At 49.0% G+C, this 16,504-nt stretch overlaps 1 protein-coding gene across 1 annotated transcript in view; it reads left to right on the plus strand.

The window, feature by feature from the left end:
* Positions 1–16,504, plus strand: part of dph5 (diphthamide biosynthesis 5) — a 100,808-nt gene that overhangs the window by 60,928 nt on the left and 23,376 nt on the right. The window contains exon 4 of the mRNA XM_038794746.1: positions 8,517–8,637. Coding sequence (XP_038650674.1) covers positions 8,517–8,637 — 121 coding nt within the window. The remainder of the gene's footprint in view (positions 1–8,516; positions 8,638–16,504) is intronic.

Here is a 16,504-nt window from a genome sequence, read left to right on the forward strand (position 1 = left end):
GAAAAATGGGAGCCTGGCGGAAGGGCTTCTGTGGGGACCGGAGGAGGTGAGTAGCCATCTTTGCTCACAGTAAGAATGCTTACAACACCAGCAGCACTGCTCATTCACCTGAGGAAGGAGCAGTGCTCCGAAAGCTAGTGTTTGAAACAAACCTGTTGGACTTTAAGCGAAAGCTAATGTTTGAAACAAACCTGTTGGACTTTAACCTGGTGTTGTAAGATTTCTTACTGTGCTCACCCCAGTCCAACGCCGGCATCTCTGCATCATCTTTGCTCACAGGCAAAGAGCCTGGGGGCACTGGGCTTGCCACCTCAGTGCTCGGTCGGGGGTGGCGGGGGAGGGAGAGAGAGACACTCGGCTGAGGGTGGGGGATCCTCCGCAGGGGTGGGCCGCCATGGGGGAGGGGCAACTGTGCACGGCACCACCATACTAACCCCTGGATCGTGTGTACCTGTTCTGGAGGTAACTCTTCTCCGTGCCCGTCTGCCCCAACAACCACCCATAACTCCCACCAACTGCCAAGCCCCCTATTTGGTGAGCATTGCCTGGCACACAGGGAGGCACGTGAGACAGGCAAAGGATGGATCATGTGGCACATGTGCAGCTGCCAACGGATGGTGGGATTAGGGTGGCATTGATGGAGAACAAAACCAGCAGAAGATAAATGGAGCCCAACACCCATGCTACCCTAGCTGGATAGATTATTTCCAGGATGGCTGAGATGGGATTTCTGGAATTGATGAGAGGGATGGAGATAACAAGAGAGGGATGAGGAATGACAGGGGAGAGATGGAATGAGAAGGTCAGAATAGGAAAGGTGGCATGGGAGGAGGTGATGGAATTGGTTAAAAATGTTATTCTGTTAATGCTTTGGGTGAAAGAATAACTAGAAATCTTGTATTCAACCAAGTACTGTTGCAAAAGCAAGACTAATTTGACCACAAATATTTTACAAGTCTCTGCTAGTTTAGAATACTGGTTGATTTTGAATGCCTTGCTGCAAAAAGATATTATTTTCTTCAACAGAGTTTGTAAAAGAATGACAAAAATAATTTTAGGCCTGAAAATTAGGTTTTGTGGCTTAATCTGTGTCTCTGTTGCTGGAGAAATGAGCAAGAATATGATGTATATTTCTGAGCAGGGATTGGGAGTTCCTTCACTGGGAAAGGCAAGATCAGACAGAAACCATCTGAGCTCCTGGGTGAAATTCTCCGCAACGGCCGACTCCAGAGTGAAATCCGGAGGGCGTGATTCTTCGCTCCCCACGCCGGGTGGGAGATTCGCGGGTTGGAGCCGGCCAACCTGCGCATGCACGGCTGACGTCACTTAGGCGCCGCCGGTCGCGTCATTCTCGGCAAGCGTCAAGGCCCGGTGGCCGTGTTTCCCGCAATGCCGCCCCTAGCCCCCCGGAGGGGGGGAGAATAGGGGGCGAGGAGCGGCCTCCGACGCTGGAGTGAAACACTCCGGGCGAAATTCTGCGCAAAGGCCGATGCCGGAGTGAAACCCGGAGTGTTTCACTCCGGCGTCGGAGGCCGCTCCTCGCCCCTATTCTCACCCCCCCCCCCCCCCCCCCCCCGGGGGGCTAGGAGCGGCGTTGCGGGAATCTTGGCCACCGGGCCATGATGCTTGTGTCAAAGCGGCGCGCCGAGAATGACGTGGCCGGCGGCGCCTAAGTGAAGTCAGCCGCGCATGCGCAGATTGGCCGGCTCCAACCCGCGCATACGCGATTGCCGTCTTCCCCACCACTGCCCCGCAAGACGTGGCGGCTTGATCTTGCGGGGCGGCGGAGGGGAAAGAGTGCGTCGTTTACAGACGCCGGCCCGACGATTGGTGGGCACCGATCGCGGGTCAGTCACCTCCCGAGCACGCCCGTGGTGCTCGATCCCCTCTCCGCCCCACACTTACCTGTCGCGCACTGTTCACGCCGGCAGCGACCAGGTGTGGTTGCCGCCGGCGTGAACCCGGGCCGGAAAATCGCTGGTCACCGGGAAAAACGACGAGCGGCGTGTCGCAAAACACGACACGCCATTTTGGGGGGGGGGGTGGGTGAATCGCGGGGGTGTCAGAGCGGCCCTCCCGCGATTCTCCCACCCGGCGTGGGGAGCAGAGAATCGCACCCCCTGTGTTTAAAACAATTGCAGATGTTAATAGAGAAATATGTACCTTATTTCCTCAATTGAGGGTTGTGTACGGTATGGAAAACCTAGGTTGCAATAACAATTTGCATTGATATAGCACCTTCAGGATAATAGAATATCTCGAAGCATTGCATAGAGGTGTAAGGAAATACACAGACACTGGATTATAAAAATGTTATGTGGGATAAACGAAAGCTTGGCCAAATAAGTAGGTTTTGAGGAGGCATTAAAGAAGGAAAGGGAGGGGCCGCACCGTGGTTAGCACTGCTGCCTCATGGCGCGGAGGACCCGGGTTCAATCCCGGCCCCTGGTCACTGTCTGTGTGGAGTTTGCACGTTCTTCCCATGTCTGCGTGGGTCTCACCCCCAATAACAAAAAGATATGCAGGATGAATATATTCAAGAGGCGGCTGGATATAGCACTTGGGGAGAATGGGATCAAAGGCTATGGGGAGAAAGCAGGATTAGGCTATTGAGTTGGATGATCAGCCATGATCGTGATGAATGGCGGAGCAGGCTCGAAGGGCCAAAAGGCCCCCTCCTGCTGCTGTCGTCTATGTATCTACGTGAGTGAATTGACATCGCTAAATTGATAGGAATGAACAAAAGCTTGGCTAAATTAGTGGGTTTTGAGGCAGCATTGAAGAGGGAAAGTGAGGGGCAGATCATGGCGCTGAGGACCCGGGTTCGATCCCGGCCCCGGATCACTGCCCATGTTGACTTTGCACATTCTTCCTGTGTCTGCGTGAGCCACCCCCCCAAAACACAAATTTGGATCGGGTGGAGAAGTGCCTTGAGGTGCAAGGGCCGACGATACGTGAGGTGGAGAAAGTTGTGCCCTACCAGAGTGATGGTATGTGAAGGCGGATGTGGGGATCCTGGGGATCTATGCAAATCGCTGCGGGTGAGGGTGAAGGAACAAGACTCTGTTGTACAGACAAGAGATTTGTTTTGGGGTGTTGTACCCAGCCAGACTTTGGGTAATTTTTGACGGTCGGGAGTACTATTTCCAGAGGACGTGAATGACTTTATAAGGAAACATAATTTGGGGGAGAACTGTATGGGATGGAGAGGTCAAGTCCGTAAAAGTTGGGTGTTATGGCTGTTTGTGTTGCCGACGTGGGGAATATTTTGTGAATTGTAGGTTTGTAAGGGGTGCAATCGCTCTCCCCCCCCCCCCCCCCCCCCCCCCCCCACATTGTGTTTTGTTTTTTGGAGGCGGTTATTTGTTAATTTGAATGTTTTTTTTTGTCATGTAAAGATGTGTATGACTGGACCCTTTGGGTGGTGTTGTGCAGGCTAAGGAAGGACTGGTGGGGGAAGAGGTGGGGGGTGGGCAAGTGGGGCCTTTGGGTGGGAGTTGCCACGCTAGCAAGCAGTGCTGCCGAGCGGAGGTGACATGGGGGAGGAGGTCACGAGGGATGGCTGGGGGGATGCGACATGGCAGGTTTGGAGGTTGAGCATGGTCAAGGGCGGAGAGGGGAGGCCATCTTGAATGAAACCGGTTCAGGTTGTGATTAAGTGAGATAACTAGTGTGGCATGATGGTGGGTGACAGAGGGGAATGGAGGCGTAGGCCTCGGTAAGAGTCGTGACGTGGAACATCCTGAGGCTGAATGGACCGTTCAAGAGGTCCAGGGTTTTTGCGCACCTGACGGGTTTGAAAACGGAGAATCACCGGGGGGGGGGGGGGGGGGGGGGGGGGGGGGGGTGGTGGCATGAATCCCGGCCCCGCCAGCTGCCGAATTCTCCGGCGGGGGCGGAAATTGCGCCGGTCAACAGCTGCTGTCCCCCTACCAATTCTCCGGCCCGCGATGGGCCGAGCGACCTCCCATTTTCGGCCAGCCCCGCCGGCGTAAATCAAACCGGGTCCGTACCGGTGGGACCTGGCTCTACGGTCGGCCTGCAGAGTCATCATGGGGATCTGGCCCTGGTGGGTGCCCCCACGGTGGCCTGGCCAGCGATCGGGGCCCACCGATCCACAGACGGGCCTGTGCCGTGGGGGCACTCTTTCCCTCTGCGTCGGCTGCTGTCAACCTCCTCGATGGCCGGTACGGAAAAGAGCCCCCCTGTGCATGTGCTGGGATGACGCCAGCACACACTGGCACTCCCGCGCATGTGCCAACCTGCGCATGTGTGGAAGGTGTATTGTAGAAATAATTTATTTGTAGTAGTAGGGGAAAAGTATGCAGGAAGTGTGAATTTGGATCTTGCGCCACATTGGCTGGAGGTTAGTCTCAGTTCAGAGCAGGTGCAGAGGCTGGGATGGAGGCTGGATTTGGGTCTTTTGGCGGAAAAGGGCCGGGATACTCCAATCCCGTGCCGAAGATCTGACGCCAGCGTGAAAAGCGGCGCCAACCACTCCGGCGTCAACCACTCCGGCGTCAACGGTCCCCGACATTGGGATCCCCTTCCTGGGGGGCTAGGCGGTGCCAGAGTGGTCTCAGCAGCTCCAGCCGGTGAGAAACGGCCGGCGTGATTCCGCGCATGCGCGTGGGTTCCCGTCTCCGCGCCGGTCCCCGGGCAATATGGCGGAACCCTCCAGTGGCCCGGCGCAGAGGAACATAGGCCCCCACGGAACCAGCCCGCCCACCGATCGGTCGGCCCAAATCGCGGGCCATGCCACTGTGGGCCCCCCCCCCCCCCCCGGTTCGGATCTCCCCCGCCCCCACTACAGGACCTGAGTAACCCACGCCGCCGGGACTCGGCCGAACTCGGCGGCCACTCGGCCCGTCGGGGCCTGGAGAATCACTGGGGGGGGGGGCGCGCTTTCAAGAGCCTCCAACCGGCGCAGCGGCGATCCCACAGGTGCCTAACAATCTGTGCCGGAGAATAGGTAAGTGGGCGGCGGGGCGCGAATCTCGAGTCCCCCTCCCCGGGGATTCTCCGACCTGGCGCGGGGTGTGAGAATCCCGGCCAAGACCTTTTGTGAAAAGGCAAGACCAGCTATTGGAAATTATGTGGAGCTAAATCAGAACGAGAAGGTGTCAGAGGCCATGTTTTGGCAGGGAGATTATTTTGTTTAAGGCTCACGGATAGAAGGAGGAGGGAGGAGCACAGACGACTGCTGGATGAGATAGTTGAGGTGAATAGGTGATACTAGAGGGGGGGGCACGAAGGAGTTGTTGGCGGAGAGGAAAGGCTGTAGGGGCAGTTTGATACTTGAAGACGGGCAAAGCGGTGGGGCAGCTGTGAAGGGTGAAGGGGTTGAGTATGAGCGAGCCATATGGTGGCCCAGCAGTTGCGGCGGCAGGTGGCATCTAGGGAAATTTTAAGCGTTTGCGCAGAGAATGGGGAGGTGGTGTCGGAGCCAGGAAGGATAAATGAGGTGTTCAGGGGGGTATTCTGAGAAGTAGTATGAGGCCAAGGTGGCCAAGTAGTATGAGGCCAAGCCGGGTGGCGAAGAGGGGGATATGGGACGATTCCTGGATGGGTTGGAGTTTACAGAGTTGGAGGAAAATAAGAGGCAGGCTTTGGAGGAGCTGCTGGGCTGAGGGAGGTGACAGATCGTATCGGGGAATGCAGTTGGGGAAGACCCCCGGGGCCGGACAGCTTTCCAGCGGAACTTTATAAGCTGTTTGCGACAGAGCTGTCCGCCCACCTGTTGGGGGTGTTTAGTAAGGCGGCGGAGAAGGGGGTGTTGCCAGCGACGCTATCACAGGCGTCAATAAAACTGATCCCGAAGAAGAGGAAAGATCCGCTGCAGTGTGGGTCATAAAGGCCCATCTCATTGTTGAATATGGACGTGAAAGAGCTGGCGAAGCTGTTGGCGGATAGGATGAAGGGGTGTATGCAAGAGGTGGGGCTGGATTCTCCGCAGCCCCACACCGAAATTGCATTCGGCGCAGGGGCAGAGAATCCAATTTCATGACGGAATCGGGCCCGGCACCAGTCCGGCAATCCTCCGGGACCTGAGAATCGGCGTGATCGCGGATTATCCCGTGCGGCTGGGGGCCCATTGACAGAGGCCAGCCCAACGATCCTCCGCTCCCGACCGGGCGAGTTTCCGATGGCGCGGATCTAACCTGCTAATGCCGGTCGGTCTGCTCGCGTGGCAGCTGCGGACTCAGTCCGCGGCCACCCTGGTGGGGGACGGGGGGCTCGGACACTGGGGGGCGGGGGCCTTGTAGGCTGCCACGGGAAAGAACCGCGCGGTCGGATGCTCGGGCGCGTGGCCGATCAGGGGGGGTCTAGTTTTTATGTGTGGCTCCACGGTCCGAGTCTGCCATGGCGCTCGGCACGGCCACTAGAAGCCGCCGCCATGCGCATGCGCGGACTCAAAACCTGAAGTGCCGGGGCACGTATCCGCATCTAAAGCTGCGTGAATTACCCTGGGACCCTGCTGGCCCCCTGTAGGGCTTTGAATTAGCTCCACTAATTCCCAGGAATCTCCAGAGTAAAACAGCAGTGTTTTTACACCGGTGTTGGGACATAGTGCCATTTTGGGAGAATCCAGCCTGTGGTGTCTGAGGATCAAACAGTTTTTGTGAAGGGTAGGCAGCTATCGACATCAGGAGGCTGTTAAATGTAGTTATGAATCCGTCAGTTGGGTGGGCATCATAGGTTATTGTAACTATGGATGCGGAGAAGGCCTTTAATGGATGGAGTGGAGATACTTGTTCGAAATTCTGGGAAGGTTGGGTTTCAGCTGAGGTTTGTGGCAAGGGTGCATCTTTTTTATGCATCGCTGATGGCACGCGCGTACGAATGAGATGAGGTCAGTGGGTTTTGGGTTGCACAGGCGAACAAGGCAAGGTTGCCCGCTGTCGCCGCGCTAGCGATTGAACCCTTGGTGATGGCCCTCTGGGGGGGTGGGCGTCTGCTGTGTGGCGAGGGATGTGAGGGGGGGCATGAACCACCAGGTGTTGTGGGCAGATGACCTGTTGTTTGTGTCGGACCCGCTTGAGAGTATGGGCAGAATCATGAGCCTGTTGGGGAAGTTTGGGGCCTTCACCGGATATAAGCTGAACATTGGGAAGAGTGAGGTGTTTCCGGTGAATGCAGCGGGGCAGCGGTCCAATTTAGGGACACTACTGTTTAAGCTAGCTAGAGAGAGGTTTAAATAGTTGGGGATTCAGGTGACGCGTGAGTGGACCACGATGCATAGTGTTGTGGAGGAGGTTAAGGGGATTTTAAGAGGTGGGACACTTTGCACTTGACATTGGCAGGGAGGGTACAGGTTGTAAAGATGAATGTGCTGCCAAGGTTCATATTTATTTTTCAGACCCTCCCGATCTTTCTCTCTAAGGCCTTCTTCCGGAGGGTGGAGGCACTGATCTCGCCGTTTAAATGGAAAAATTGTACAAACTGTGGATTGTGATTTGATGGAATTTGTATTTTGTTGATGTTACATATGTTTGGAATAAAATACATGTCAAAAAGTAAATGAAATGAGTGACATGGATTATGTGGGTGTTGTTTAATTAATTGAAATTAGGATTGCAGGAATAGTATGCTTAAGTGCAAAATTAGCAAGTTGCAATGAGAAGCAAAATTTTGTGTGGAATAGACTTGCATCACAGCCGGTGATTGCAGCTCTGAAAGAAAAAAGAGCTCGAGAAGTACCAGGTTTAGAACATGACTGAAGATTATTGGACAGAAGTGTAGCTATAAATGCTTGACCATTGTTCCTGTGCTATTCAGATTTTGTGATTATAACCATTGGTGCGCAACTGATCAGGATGATCATGTTAACTGTGATCTTGAACTTTTACCTAGGATATCCTGTCACTATTTTCAGGAGTGATGGGACTTTCTTTTGAGAATGATTAAGACCCTGACTGTCATCCCACATCTCTGTCAGAAATTGGAAGAGCATGTCCCAACCTGTGATTTTGAATCAATGAGACCGGCATTGCAGGAAATCGTTGTATTGCTTTCGAAAAGCAAATTTCCCCTTTCACTTCTGAAACTAAAACAAAAAGTTGGAGTTTCTAAAAAATAACTTAAGCCATGTGAAACATATTACATTTTACGGTAGATGTGAAGCTGGTGTGTGACTGGGTGGCACAGTGGTTAGCACTGCTGCCTCACAGCACCAGGGACACGGTTTCAATTCCGACCTTGGGTGATTTTGTGGAGTTTGTACATTCTCCCCGTGTCTGCATGGGTTTCCTCTGGGTGCTCCGGTTTCCTCCCACAATCCAAAGATGTGCAGATTAGATGGATTGGCCATGCTAAATTGCCCCTTAGTATAAAGGTTAGGTAGGGTTATGGGGCTAGGGTGGAGAGTAGCCGTTGGGTGCTCTTTCAGACGGCCGGTGCAGACTCGATGGGCCAAATAGCCTCCATTGTAGGGATTCTATGATTCTATGGGTTGTAATTATTTATCCATTCACAAGAGTGCATCCTTGTAAATTTTGATACTTATTCATTCCTAGTTATATAATTTTGGAGAAACCGTATCCATCGTACTCTGGACAGAGACCTGGAAGCCGGAAAGCTTCTATGACAAGATCAAACGGAACCGGCAGACTGGAGTTCACACATTATGCTTACTTGGTGGGTGATATTTCTACTTTTGTCTTCTGTCTGTATGCTCTTGTACATCCCAGAGGAAAATTAATAAACATATAATTATTGGGTAAAGCAAACTAAGCTCTTGGATTTTCAAGTGTTGATTTACCAGAAATATCTTATTTTTCAACCAGCTTTAGCTTGAGAGCATGCCTTCACAAGCACTAGTTGTTTACCGAAGGAAATTCTGCCCACCTTTCTCTACAAATGCAGGTACTTGGGTACCGAAGGTAGCTGCATCCTAAACTGCCCCTTCAGTGGTCCTTATTTTCTTCCCAGTGTCTCATAAAGCACATTCCATTAGGAAATTCATTAATACAGTATTGTAACAGTAGGGGAAAAAACATAAAGACTCACAGAAAACAGGAATCAAACCAAAGCTACTAAAAAAATATCAACAAAGGGCTGATATTGGCTGCTTTATCTCATACTTTTTAAATTGATCAAATTGCATTTTACAATGCCTTTTACTTTAGAGGTGCAATATAAATATGAGTTCACTATCTCACAACCTGGATACTCAGGTGCTAAAGATTACTTTCAATTGCTACCGACATAGGAAAATGATGCAGGAACCAGCAGAATGACATTGATAAATATTATAATGAAACTTTGCCTGTGGAATTTCCTTCTGTCCTTATGCTGACCCATTGGATAAATGCATTATGTCCAGATGAATCTGAGACCTGCCACCATTTTTTCCTCATTTCCCTCTTGTAGTCCTCCATAACTGCCAGATATGTGGTGTCGGAATAAGAAGTATCAGCCCTTTTAGATTAGCCAATTATTTTTTCCAATTAAGGGGCAATTTAGCGTGGCCAATCCACCTACTCTGCACATTTTTGGGTTGTGGGGGCGAAACCCACGCAGACACGGGGAGAACGTGCAAACTCCACACGGACAGTGACCCAGAGCCGGGATCGAACCTGGGACCTCAGCGCCGTGAGGCAGTTGTGCTAACCACTAGGCCACCGTGCTGCCCCCATTTTTGTCATTTTGAGTTTGTTTTACTCTTCGATTGCTGACTTTTGCCAAAATCAAACTATGCAGCCACAAAGTTTCTCCACATGGTTTCATATTTTTTTGCATGCATGTGCACATATCTGGGTGAGGTCTTGACAATGCTTGACAATGACTGCACTTTTCTGACCAAAAATGACATCATGTTCCTCAAATATTCGGGGTGGAATCTTGTCGAGGCATTGGGTTTCACCTGTTGGCTGGAGAGCCAGTGACGTACCAAGGAGGAACAGCAACAAGGCCAAGGGGATGGATCTTAGTGGAACCCCAAACAGGCACTGAGTGCCTTTGATGAAGGGAAAACGTTCCCCCGCAAGAGGTTGCAAGCTGGCTGCATTGCTGGGCACATCACATGGCAACAGGCCCACCTCCAGCCGAGGTTAATACCAGTGGTGGCGCGATGAGGCCCTTGTGGTCATGAATTGATCACTTAAGGGCCACAAATGGCAACAGGACAGCAAGAACAACCATTGGCCTTCCCAAAGAAATAGGAGTAAGAGTAGACAATACGGCCCACTGAGCTTGCTATTCAGTATAATTGTGGCTGATTTTGGGCTTCGACTCCATTTTCCCACCTGCTCCTTATATCCATGAATTCCCTGAAAGATCAAAAATCAGTCTGGGACCTTAAATGTATTCAATGGTGGAGCACCCACAACGCGTACAGAATTCCAAAGATTCACAGCCCTTTGAATGAAGAAATCTCTCCATCTCAGTCCAAAATGATCAGCCTCTTATTCTGATGCTGTGGCCCTGCGTTTTGAATTTCCTGACCAACGGAAACAATCTCTCAGTGTCCAACCTATCAAGCCCATTCAGAATTTATAGGCTTTAATGAGATCAGCTCCCAGACTTCTAAACTCCAGAGAATATAAGCCCAATTTGCTCAGCCTCTCATCATGGGATAACCTCCTGAACCAAGTAACCAATTTAGTGAGTCTTTGCTGTACTGTCCAAGGCAAGTATATCCTTTCTTAAATGCCGAGATCAAAACTCATTCAGTATGCAGCCTCACCAAAACTCTGTACAACTGTAACAAGACGTCTTTATTTTTGTGCTTCAACTCCTTTGCAATCTCTTTTCAGTAAAAGCCAGCATGCCATTTGCCTTCCTAATTGCATGCTGCATCTGCTTGCTAGTGGTTCTGTATTCCTTTTACCAGTACACCCAAGTCTCTTCAAACATCAGCACTTAAAAGTTTCTCAACTGTGAGTAACTTCACATTTCCCTGTATTATACTCTATCTGCCATCTTGTTGTCCATCCACCTAACCTGTCTATTTGCAGCCTTTCTTGTCCCCCCCAAAGTGTACCTTTCCACTTAGTTTGATATCGTCAGCAAACTTTGATACCTTAGTTTCTATCTCTTCACGTAAGTCCTTAATATAGATTGTATATAGCGGAGACCTCAACACATCCTTAGAGTCCAAAGTTGTTCGTGTTACATGAATTGGCCATGCTAAATTGCCTGAAGTGTCCAAAGTTAGGTGGTGCTAACGGAATAGGGTAGGGGATTAGGCCTAGGTAGGGTGCCCCTTCAGAGGGTTGGTGCAGAGTCGATGGGCCGAATGGCCTGCCTCTGCACTCTAGGGATTCTGTGATTCTTGCAGCGCTCCACTATTCACTGCCTGTCAACTTGAAAAAAAAACAATTTATGTACACTCTCGGTTTTCTATCTGTTAATCAATCCTCTTTTCTTGCTAATATGGCCCCAACTTTGTGAGCCCTTATTTTTCTTATTCATCTTTTGGAGGATAGCTTATCGAATACCTTTTGGGAATCCAGGTATACTACATCTACAGGTTCCCCTTTATCTATCGTACTAGTTACATCCTCAAAATACTCCTGCTCAACAGGAATTCCCTTTAGTAAAGCCACATTCACTTATTCTAATCATACAATGATTTTCTAAGTGCATTGTTAGGGTTTCCGTAATAATAGATTACAGCATTTTCCCAACAAACGACGTTAGGCTAACTGGCCTGTAGTTCAATGTTTTCTCTCTCCCTCCCTTCTTGAAAAGCGTGTAACATTTACCAACTTCCAATTAAGTGGGATCATCCTGAATCTAAGGAATTTTGGAAAATCATAAACCGCACATTGACTATCTCTGGAGCTACCACTTTTAGAGCCCTAGGGTGTAAACCATCAGGTCCTGGAGATCTGTCAGATTTTAATCCCTTAAATTTCTCCAAAACTTGTACTGCACTGATATTAATTTATCTAAATTTCTCACTCTTTTTAGCCTCCAGGTTATAGTCTATTTCTGGTTTGGAACTTGTGCCTTCTACTGTGAATGCAGAAACACAATATCTGTTCAATGCTTCCACCAATTCCTAGTTCCCCATGACAATTTCTTCTGTCTCTGCTTCTAAGAGGCCAATGGTTACTTTAGCTATTCTCATAGTTTTTATTTACTTACAAAATGTTACGATCCCAGTAAAAGTTCTAACTGGATGTGAAGATCCCACTATCGAACCCTGGCTCAAAAGACTATGGGCGGGATTCTCTAATAATGGGGCTATGTCCCCCACGCCGGCATGAAAACCGGCGCCAACGTTTCCGGTGTCAGTGGCCCCCGAAAGTGAGGAATTCTACCTTTTTAGGGCCCCCGGGCAATATGGGCAGAGCCCTACAGGGGCCCAGCGCAGTGTAAAGTAGGACCCCATGGAACGAACCCGGATCGGGGGTCGGATACACCCCCCCCCCCCCCCCCCCGACAGCCACCGTAGGCGGGACTCGAACCTGTGATCCTGGCGCTGTGAAGCAACAGTGCTAACCACTGTGTGTACCATGCTGTCCCAGAGCGAACTACTGCGCGTGCAAGAAATCCTTGTTTTTAATTAGTGAAAATGGGGTCTATTAAATTCAGCACTATTTTTTTTATTTTTGAAATACCCAATTCATTTCTTTTTCTATTAAGGGGCAATTTAGCGTGGCCAATCCCCTACCATGCCCCATCTTCGGGTTGTGGGGTGAGACCCATGCAGAGACGGGGAAAATGTGCAAACTCTACACAGACAGTGACCCAGGGCCGGGGTTGAATCTGAATCCGAATCCTCAGCACCTTGAGGCAGCAGTGCTAACTACTGCGCCACTGTGCCGACCCCCGCGTGCAAGAAATCTGAAATAAAGACAAAGAATGCTGAAAATATTCCGTCAGTCTGGCAATACCTGTGCAGAGAGTGAATGTTTTGAGTCAGTAATCCTTGGTTCTGACAATGAGTCAGTGAGCTGAAACCACACATGCTCTCCGACCTGCTGTTTCATTGCCTGTTTACAAATGTGTAACAAAATGTCATAAATTGCATCAACAGCTTTTTCATCAAGTTACTAACATTCGTTTGCCAAGAAAAAGATTATCTAAGACACTTCTCTCTCCAAAACGAAAAACTCTTTCCAAGCAATTTCTAATGAAGATGGTGTCTAAGTGTTGGCTTAATTTCAATAATTGTGGATTTAAAAAAAGATAAAACCGAAAGTAAACCATTTAAGATTCTAATATTGGTATGTTAAAATACCATAACTTTAAGCTTATGACATTGACAGTTTTTCTCAGAATGCTGAAAATGACAGCCTTGGTTGCTTTATGTATGTTGGCGATCTACCAAAATATATATCCTCACAATAACATGCTTCAGTAAATGCTCTGGGAACAGAAAAGTTAGAGGGGCCGTGGGTTAAATGTAATACAACTTTGAATTCAGCATTGAACATAAATTTTAAATCTTGCAAAGGCAGTGCGTGGAATGCAATTGTGTCAAATGGGACGAAATTCTCGCATCCGGGACTAAATCCAGCTGCGGGGGTCGATGGGAAACCACAGCATATCTTCCATCCCCGTCATAATTAATTATGCATCCAGAGGTTTTGCATGGGAGAATTCCACCCATAGTCCCTCTAGTCTTTGTGCAGTTAGCTGATTGCATCCAATGTATACCATCTACAATATGCATTGCAGCAACCCGCCAAGTCTTCAACAGTGTATCCCAATCCCGTGACCTCTGTTACTGAGAAGGACAAAGAATCTGACTCATTGGAATGCCACCACTCCAGCTTCCCCATCCAGGTTATCGATTAGTAAGTACCACTTGATAGCACTGTCGACAACCCTTTCCCTGATGCCTGAGAGTAAGACAGATGATGAGGTAATTGCCCAGATTTGTCCTGCTTTTTGTTGACAGAATATACCAGGGCAATTTTCCCCTTTGTTGGGTGGATGCCAATGTTGAAGCTATACTGGAACAACTTGGCTAGAAGTGTTACTGGTTCTGGACGACAGGTCTTCAGCTCTGTAGTTGAGATACAGCCCATGGTTTTTGCTGCATTCTGTACGCTTAGTATTTCTTGATATCACATGGAGGTCACTTTGGCTGAAGACTGGCGTCTGTGATGGTGGGGACCTTAGGAAGAGTATGAATGGATCATCCACTCAGCTTCAGAATTACGTTTTTATTAATTCTTTGATTTTGGCATCACTGTCCAGGTCACCATTTGTTGCTCATCCCAAATTGCCCTTGACTACCTTTTGAACTGCTGCATGTCGTGTGATGTAGGTTTACCCACAGTGTTGTTAGGAATGGAGTTCCAGGGCTTTGACTTAGCAACAGTGAAAGAACGGCGATATAGTCCCCAGTCAACATGGTGTGTTAATTGAAGGGGAACTTACAGTTGTTCTGATACATCGGATGCCCTTGTCCTTCTAGGTGATAGAGATCACGGGTTTGGAAGGTGCTATCTAAGGAGCATTGGTGAGTTGCTGCAGTGCATCTTGTATATGATATACACTGTTCCCACTGTGCTTTGGTAGAAGGAATAAATGTTGCCAATCAAGCAGGCTGCTTTGTACTGGTCGGTGTCGACCTTGAGTGCTGTTGGAGCTATACTCATCCAAGCAAGTGGAGAGTATTCCATCAGATGTGTGCTTTGAGATGGTGGATAGGCTTTGGGGAGTCAAGAGGTGAGCTACTTGCCACAGAATGCCTCGCCTGACAGTCCCTCGTGGCCACGCTGGTCAATGGTAACCCCCCAGGATGTTGATAGTGTAGGATTCATCAATGAATATCAATGGAGATAGTTAAATTCTCTCTTGTTGGAGATGGTCATTGCCTCATTTATGTTTGCTACATAAGTTACCTGTCATTTGTGAACCCAGGCATGAATGTTGTCCATGTCTTGGTGCATTTGGATATTGCTTCAGTTTTAGACAAGCCATGAATGCTGAACATTGTGCAATCATCAGTGAACACCTGCACTTCTGACCTTATGCTGGAGGGAAGGACATTGATTAAGTAGCTGAAGATAGTTGAAATCAGGACACTACCCTGAGGAACTCCTGCAACAATGTCCTGGGGCTGAGATTATTGGCCTCCAATTAACACAATAATCTTCTTTTCTGACTCCAACCAGCAGAGAGTTTTCCCCCTTCCTTTCCCTCTTCCTTGATTTCAATTTTGCTAGGGATCCTTGATACAACAGTCGAATGCCGCACAGTCACTCTTACCTCACATCTCTTCAATTCGGCTCTTCGGTTTGTTTGGACTAAGGTTGTACGTAATGGGGTCAGGAGCTGAGTAACCCTGACAGAATCCAAACAGGATATCGGTGAGCAAGTTATTGCTGTGTAAGTGCACTGTCGCTGACACCTTCTATCATTTTGCTGATAATCAAGAGTAGCCTGATAGGGCGGTAATTGGACTGATTGAATTTGTCCTGCTTTTTGAGAATAGGACATATCTGGACAATTTTCCACATTGTTGGGTAGTTTTTCAATATTGTAGCTGCACTGGAACAGCTTGGCTAGGCTTGTAGCTGGTTCTGGAGCACAAATCATCAGTACTACTGCTGGAATGTTGTCCTGGCCCATAGTCTTTGCAGTATTCATTGCTTTCATGTATTTTTTGATATAATGTGGAGTGAATCGAATTGGCTGAATACTGGCATCTCTGACGATGGAGATCTCAGGAGTAGGCTGAATTGGATCATCCACTCAATATCTCTAGCTGAAGATGGTTGCAAATACTTCAGCCTTGTCTTTTGTACCAATATACTGGACTTGCTGCTTATTGAGTATGGGGATATTTGTGGAGCCCCTTCCTCTGGTTAGTTGTTTAATTTTCCAGCACCATCCACGAATGAATGTGGCAGGACTGCAGCACTTTGATCTGATCTATTAGTTGTGGGTTTGCTTAGCTCTGTCCATCAGAAACCCTTCAGCCTGATATTTTGCACTTGTACTGGTCTCCATCATAATTGAGAATGGAGATGGCCATGAAGTCTCCTTTTCCCACTAGTTACTTTTTGTCCATCACCATTTATACTTGATTTAGTTGGACTGGAGAGTTTTGACTGAACTGCTGGTTTTAGCATCACTTTTTATTTATTCATTTACAGGATGTGGGCATTGCTGGCAACCCTAGTTGCCCTTGAGAAGGTGGTGGTGAGCTGCCTTCTTGAACTGCTGTGGTGCCTGAGGTGTAGGTACACCCACTGTGCTGTTAAGGAGAAAGAGGAAACATCCTCTAGGAATCTACTCTATCGAGTCCCCTCAAGACCTATGTTTCAATAAGATCACCTCTCATTCTTCTAAACTCCAATGGATATAGGCCCAACCTCTTCAACCTTTCTTGATAGGATAAGCCCTTCATCCCAGGAATTAGTTGGGTGAATCTTAACTGAACTGCTTCTAATTCAGTTGTGGGTGGAATCTTATATTTCTTCAGAGTGTCAGACTCAGACTGATAACTGACGTGTAGGCCTCCAGGTGCACAGACCAGTTTTCTCCCCAGATCTCAAGCTGCTTTGGACTGATAAAACTCTGGTTCCCAGAGATC

The sequence above is a fragment of the Scyliorhinus canicula genome, chromosome 4 (assembly GCF_902713615.1).
Source record: "Scyliorhinus canicula chromosome 4, sScyCan1.1, whole genome shotgun sequence".
Taxonomy (NCBI): domain Eukaryota; kingdom Metazoa; phylum Chordata; class Chondrichthyes; order Carcharhiniformes; family Scyliorhinidae; genus Scyliorhinus; species Scyliorhinus canicula.